Source organism: Ostrea edulis, chromosome 2 (assembly GCF_947568905.1).
Source record: "Ostrea edulis chromosome 2, xbOstEdul1.1, whole genome shotgun sequence".
NCBI lineage: Eukaryota > Metazoa > Mollusca > Bivalvia > Ostreida > Ostreidae > Ostrea > Ostrea edulis.
In genome coordinates, this window is record NC_079165.1 from 34527479 (window position 1) to 34534981 (window position 7503).

The 7503-nt window shown below is 37.0% G+C and overlaps 2 protein-coding genes across 2 annotated transcripts in view; both read left to right on the forward strand.

Moving 5' to 3' along the window:
• The first annotated feature begins 254 nt into the window (after positions 1-254).
• LOC125681236 (uncharacterized) lies at positions 255-1938 on the forward strand. The gene has a single exon (XM_048921241.2). It carries the CDS (start codon positions 331-333, stop codon positions 1441-1443), a length of 1113 nt encoding a protein of 370 aa, XP_048777198.2. The 5' UTR covers positions 255-330; the 3' UTR covers positions 1444-1938.
• A 76-nt stretch (positions 1939-2014) lies between these two features.
• LOC125681658 (uncharacterized) overlaps positions 2015-7503 on the forward strand; it is a 7162-nt gene continuing 1673 nt past the window's right edge. Inside the window, exons 1-4 of the mRNA XM_048921834.2 lie at positions 2015-2341; positions 2787-3025; positions 3576-3717; positions 6333-7503. The exon at positions 6333-7503 is cut by the window's right edge and continues 1673 nt beyond it. Of these exons, the coding sequence (XP_048777791.1) occupies positions 2248-2341; positions 2787-3025; positions 3576-3717; positions 6333-6472 (615 nt within the window). The 5' untranslated portion in view covers positions 2015-2247 and the 3' untranslated portion in view covers positions 6473-7503. The remainder of the gene's footprint in view (positions 2342-2786; positions 3026-3575; positions 3718-6332) is intronic.

The following is a 7503-nucleotide window of genomic DNA, read 5'->3' on the forward strand; positions in this document are numbered from 1 at the left end:
GTCGACATACAACCCTAGCAATGATGACTATCGAAATGTAATGGTAAGCTTTTAATCAATTACCAGTACGTGCTCCATCCATGAAAACGTGCCCGAGAGCGAAACTGGACTAAACGCATTAAAACTGATTGAGTGCGGACACACGAAACATCATACATATACATGTCAATTTCACAAATGATGCCTTACCGCAAGATATTTACATTTCAACACTGACTGAGCACCAAGGATTAGATGTAAATGTAGGCGTTTCTTGAAAATTAGATTTAGACGGTGTATTCTGTATAAGTATTAATCAGGCATTTTGTACTGTGTACTTAGCAAGCTTTCATGTACTTCAATTACAGATCTAAAATGGCGCTTCTGATGTTGAAGACTCATGACTTAACGTGGCAAGACCACACGATCAACGTTGAAATGATGCTTGCACCACTGCATGCTCAGCTGCTAGCTAGTAAACACAAAGCGTTATCAACGAGGTGCAGCACAGTCAAGCTCATTTACGACAAAGAACGTGACACCATGGTGAAAAACATTAACATTGAAAAACGAATGATGGAAAGAAAGAAAAGTGCAATTCTGAAAAGGAAATCCGAAATTGCTTTCAAACGTCTGTCGTCTGCAAAGAGCGACCCCACAGACGTTCGGTGCCATACTGTTCCCAACGTGAATCAACAACGCGGAAAATCAGCGCCACCTATATTAAGTGACGCAAGGCAATCCGAAGTCTTTCTAACCGAGATTCAAAATATGGGAACGAAAGGAGGTAACGCCAACAGTGAACCTGTAGGTGGAAGGAAAAGCTCCGTGTCTGAAGTATTTCACCCACTCTCTTCATCACGCAACAGTGTCAAATCGTCCGTCACACTACCGTACTTTACAGGAGTGCAGTCGTCCAGTAGAAATGAAAGTCCGCGATATATGACAACAGCCACGACACACATGCGCGGAAAATCTGTTAGATTTGAAGACGACGAAGAAGACGAACGGAACAGCGAGATTTTCTTCGAAAAGATCAACTATGCAAGACTCCAACAAAAAGTGAGATCGTTCGTTGATGAACAAGATTATTTCAACAAACGTCCTGCGGAATACGCATTAAATTTTCGAACTAGACAGCGTTTTGTACGCAACCCTTTCGGTCTAAGCAGTGTAAGCAAACAAGCACCTGTCGCCAAGAAGAGCTCAAAACTTTCGATAAACAGAAATGAATTGGAACAAGCTTTTGACAAGTTTTGTGAAGATAAAACCAAAGATAATTTACATGCAATGATGAAGCTAGCAACCAAACAGAAGGCGAGTATTCGTATTGCTCGAGACCAATCTTTTATTCCTGCCCTAGCAGCCAAGAGAGGCGCAAAGAAATTTCTCTCTGTTCTCAGAAAAAATAAGGTCCCTGAAAATGAGCCTACTGAAAACAATGAAGAACGTGCCAATGCCTAAATCTAGACAATGTGACTTGGTTACACAACTTTTGTAATTTGAATTTCTTTATCAAATGTATACAGCAGTGGCTGTTACTTTCAATTCAAGGAAAGAAAAGCTAGTATGTTAAATAAACTAGAGAAAATGTGTCAATTTTTGTACAATCTGACTGATCAAATGCTTGACGCAAAATCAGAAATTCGTAATTTTCATAGTCTTACTAAAGTACTACACTACTGAAAAGCCCCAGCACAGAACACAATTGATCATGGATTTTACCCTTGTGTTTGTTAGAGAGCTTTAACCATATATATATTCGTCTTCCTTTATGTTGGTTCGATATACATCATGTATTAATAATAGTATCATACACTTTCGCTGATGTACATGTATGATAATAATGCAATTGTTATCAAGATCTCTGAGTGTGAATTGTACCATATATTATATGAATTTATTTATTATGCAATTTTTATTATAAACTTTGATCAATAAAACTAAATGACCAACTTATTACGGAAGCTTAAGCAAGATAGCGATATAGAATTCATTCGTCTATTCAGTACATAACGATTGATTGATCCACACAAAAGACAACACCACCTCAGCAACAGATGGCGGGGGATAAGTCGATGTTTTGTATATTTTCAAGCTTGATATAAAATACCAACAAACCTGAAAAACGTACACTTTGGACACTTGCCAACCTTATTCCTCAACGATGCTTCTGACCACTTATTTGAATTCAAGATCAGTCTTTCCTCACTGAAAAATCTGGAGTAAATGTGAAGGTTTTAACCGTGGTAATACACAGCATCTGGAATGGTCCTGGGAGTGGTTACCCATGGTTCTATCCTCAGCCTATTGCTTTTAAGCGTTTTCTCGTTGTTTCACATGAGTGAAAGTGAAACCAGAGGTAATGTGGACGTTCTTTTGTTGTTGTTTTTTTCTGTTTGTGCTGGCCATGTCCTTCTAGAATGGAAAACGTATGCTAAATGTCTTGAAGCATGAACAAGATATGGAATTTCTTTACTATAATATCTGTCAGAGTATATGATTGATTGATTTTTTCCGATGGAATTCTTTAGTGTAACAGTAAAAATATATGTATGTCATCTTTTCATAGTATCTCATAATCCTAATACAGCAACATGTGCGACCCTACAGTGCGCCATGATAAATCCACACCTTGTTTAATCCGAAAACTGCAATTCAAACAAAGATTTCGATACCAAATTTTGAATATTTCTTAAATTAAAAAAAACCATGACCTGTATTTCTTATTTGTCTAATCTGAATATGAATTTACAGTCGATATCGGGCACGTTCGGACCAAACACGTTCCATTGTGTATATTTCAGGACTTCATTTTCTGAATAATTGCAGCGGTCACAAGGTCCACGATGTGTCCCCTGAACTGTCGTACATGGTTAGCTGGGACGGGAAACAAATGCCTTCAGAGTCGTGCAAGCTGAGTTTCTCGGGGCCGATAGGGGACACAATATATACTCGATCTGTGTGTTACGACACCATATTCTTTTCAGTCAAAGACTGTCACGTGCAGCTAGAGTTTTCTGAGGAAGGTGGAACGAAAGCCATGGTTTGTTGATTTTCATTGAGTGAAAAATAACACAAAGAATATTCGTGGACATTTTCCAATAGTACTTATCGTTTAATATCAAATAAAGCATGTATAGTTTGCAGTTATTTTAAAGATCAAAACAAAAATATTTGCAAATTAAGTTAAGCATTGATGTTTGTTTGCTGCTAAGTAAATACCGTTGTGTAAGTACATGTGTTATATATATGGAGCTTTTCGGTTACATGTCTTTGTCATGCAGCTGTGACTGTGAGTTGCATACAGCACTAGTCTGAATTAATTTGTTTTCGATAGTTTCAAAGAGTATATGTGTATATGTTGTACAAACAATTTGAAATTGTTTTAATGTTTTCTATCAATGACATTTATCTCATTTAATTGACACACATACCTATACGTACAGACGTCTTTTGGCTTATGATATTTGAACAACCACTAAACGTTAAGGTTGTGGACAATCTCAAAAATAACGATTCTGCAACAGAGAATATATATGTATGCAAATGCCTCATGTGCATATTTTGAATAAATGGTATGAATATTTTTATAGAACTATTCCTGTACACATAAACCAAAGGTTTGGTGTGCGGACAACAACCACAGAGCCACCATCAATCTACTGGGAGCCAATTCAAATCAGACGACGTCATCGTCATTCCGAATTCTGGTGACAGCACAGAAGACTAACACATGTAATGCTTATTTATTTCATATGATAGGGTGATACACAGATATATACGTGTAACAGACATTGTGTTGTACGTGATAGGGTGTTATACAGACATATACGTGTAACAAACATTGTGTTGTACGTGATAGGGTGTTACACGGGCATATACGTGTAACAGACATTGTGTTGTACGTGATAGGGTGTTACACAGATATATACGTGTAACAGACATTGCGTTGTACGTGATAGGGTGTTACACAGACATATACGTGTAACAGACATTGTGTTGTACGTGATAGGGTTTACACAGACCTATACGTGTAACAGACATTGTGTTGTACGTGATAGAGTGTTACACAGACATATACATGTAACAGACATTGTGTTGTACGTGATAGGGTGTTACACAGACATATACGTGTAACAGACATTGTGTTGTACGTGATAGGGTGATACACAGACATATACGTGTAAGAGACATTGTGTTGTACGTGATTGGGTGTTATACAGATATATACGTGTAACAGACATTGTGTTGTACGTGATAGGGTGTTACACAGACATATACGTGTAACATACATTGTGTTGTACGTCATCGGGTGTTACACAGATATATACGTGTAAGATACATAGTGTTGTACGTGATAGATGTTGCACAGACATATACGTGTAAGAGACATTGTGTTGTACGTGATAGGGTGATGCACAGATATATACGTGTAACAGACATTGTGTTGTACGTGATAGGGTGTTACACATACATATACGTGTAACAGACATTGTGTTGTACGTGATAGGGTGATACACAGACGCATACGTGTAACAGACATTGTGTTGTACGTGATAGGGTGTTACACAGATATATACGTGTAACAGACATTGCGTTGTACGTGATAGGATGTTACACAGACATATACGTGTAACAGACATTGCGTTGTACGTGATAGGGTGTTACACAGACATATACGTGTAACAGACATTGTGTTGTACGTGATAGGGTGTTACACAGGCATATACGTGTAAGATACATTGTGTTGTACGTGATAGGGTGTTACACAGATATATACGTGTAACAGACATTGTGTTGTACGTGACCGGGTGTTACACAGATATATACGTGTAAGATACATTTTGTTGTACGTGATAGGGTGTTACACAGATATATACGTGTAACAGACATTGTGTTGTACGTGATCGGGTGTTACACAAACATATACATGTAAGGGTCATTGTGTTGATAGATGCTTTTGTTTGCTTGCACATTTATCTTCGTGACGTTAATTTTCAACCAGAAATAGGAAAATTATGTCCTTTGCCGTTTTTCTTTAGACACAGATTATGAATAATGGAAATAAGCATTTCTTGTGTACATTAGAAACCCTATGAATCACGAATGAAACATTTGCTAGACTTTTTGAAAATCAGACTAAAGTTCAGCTACTTTGTATATCAATATTTATTTTCATTTGCGGGATTGAAAGTCATTTAAACCGATGCCAGATTTATTTTTTTGTTTCAAGGTCAATCACACACTCAGAACTATATCGTTATTTAATCTTATAGAAAAGTTTATTTGCAAAATCATTATAGGCAGTAAAGAAATACCGAAGAATAGATTATACAACCAATTCAAAGTGCGAAAGATTGCTGTAATAAAGTCGCCTTTTTCCCCACTGAAATTCCCCATTTATTTCATAATGTGGCATCGCAAGTGTCATAATGGCAATGTTATTAATTGCTGTTTTACTGAATTAACAAGATTATCTGTCAGAAATGCATCACAGCAAAGTGCATTTATTACCTGCAAAACAAGTAATTACCATTTCAAATTCAATATCCTTGTTAACAAGAAAACGTTGTTTGAAATCTGCATATGCGTTTAAAACTATACGTATATTAAAAGTTAAAAAGTACACATTTATATGAACGAGTACTGTGATTTTACACACTCATTAGGAAACCAAATGCCATCACAGACCAATTGTTAAAGTTACGCCTTTACAGTTCATAAAATTCTATCAGTTTTGCATTTCATGAATATTAATGAAATCATTAAAGTTCGGTTTAACATACAGTGCCTAGGTCCTGTCCATTTTTCTGCAATAAAATTTAATGCAAATTAAGAATTTCTGTAAACATCACTGTAAATAATACCACACAATGGTCATGTTTTGTTAGGTTTTACTGGTCCTGACACGATTTACAACGACACTGTACCACCAAGTCTGTACAGATGTGAAATATTGCATCACGTCTTACTATTTGTTAAGAAAATATATCACGTTTACTAATGAATACTGATACAGGCAGTGTCAATGTTTTAGGCTATTTACATGGAGCATGTTCCGTAATAATAGAAATGCTAGCCGCTTTACATGACAATTCGTAAACTCCTTTAGACCAGTCATGCACTTAGTAAAAACACATATATTCTTGTATGTACATGTATTAAAACATGAAACAAATCTGACATAACCAGCCTGAAAAAAGCCAACAAAACAATGACAATCAAAGGTAAATTTCAGAATTGTTTCTCACATCCCCACCCCAAGCCGCTTATCGCCTTCCTGTTTCTCTTCCATGAAATAATCTTACATCGACGTAAAACAACATAAAAGTTGCCCTATCTTTTTACAGTGTTGTACTTGAAGATCGGGATCAGCGTTGGACTGGTCTCTCTCTGTCTCGTTGGTATACTGGTGGCTGTGTGCTGTTTCAAGAAAAAACAGAAAGTAGTAAAGGACTCTGAATTAGATTACACTCGGTTGGCAGAATAGAGGGCAAAGAAAAAGAAAGAAAGAAAACATTGCGTCGTTGTATTTTTCTCATTACACCTATTGTCGTGTCATCATTTTTTATGCCCCCGAGATCGAAGATCGAAGAGCATATTGTGTTTGTCCTGTCTGTCATTCCGTCATTCTGTCTGAAACTTTAACCTTACTAATAACTTTTGAACAGCAAGTGCCAGTCGCGGATTTAAGGGGGGGGGGGGGGCGCAGCCGGTCTGCGCCCCCTAAAATTTTCAAATTTAAGGTAAATCGTAGTATCTTGTTTGGAAAAATGTACTAAACGATAAAAGAAGCAATAATTTCTTCCACTCCCGGAGAAATAAATGACAAAATCTTTTGATTTCTTGAATTACTTTATTTGGGAGAAGTTAATTTTTTCGAAAAACCCTTAAAATTTGCGTCATGTTATTAATTTCACCTTTTAAGAAATGATAGAAAGTAGTACAAATGACTAAATAGGAGACATATTTCAAGCCCTGTAAAATCCAGGAGCTTCCGGGGGCTTCGTCCCCTGGACCCCCACCAGGGCTTTCTGCCTCATAAAGTGGCACCCGCCGTAACTGCAATTCCTGGATCCGCCCCTGAGTGCTAGAGCTTTGACATTTCACATGAGTATTCCTTGTGACAAGACCTTTCCATGGGTACCAACATTGTTTACCCTGTGACCTTGACTTTTGACCTACCTTTTAAAAACTTTAACCTAATTGCTAATAACCTTTGAACAGTGAGTGTTAAGGTTTGATATTTCACGTGAGTATTCCTTGGGACAAGACCTTCCCTTGGGTACCTTGGCATTTGACCTACTTTTTAAAAAATTGACATTGGTAATAACTTCTAAATGGTAAATATTAGAGCTTTCATATTGCACATGAGCATTTTTTGTGACAAGATCTTTCTATTGGTACCAAGGTATTTGTCCTTCTGACCTTGGCCATCTTTGCAATTGGCCATTATCGGGGGAATTTGTGTTTCACAAACGCATCTTGTTTTCTGTTGTACACATCTTGTCCTGAAATTTA

Bases quoted from the DNA above. Each gene is read 5' to 3' on its own strand.
- LOC125681236 (XM_048921241.2), top strand. From the start codon at position 331: ATGTACTTCAATTACAGATCTAAAATGGCGCTTCTGATGTTGAAGACT.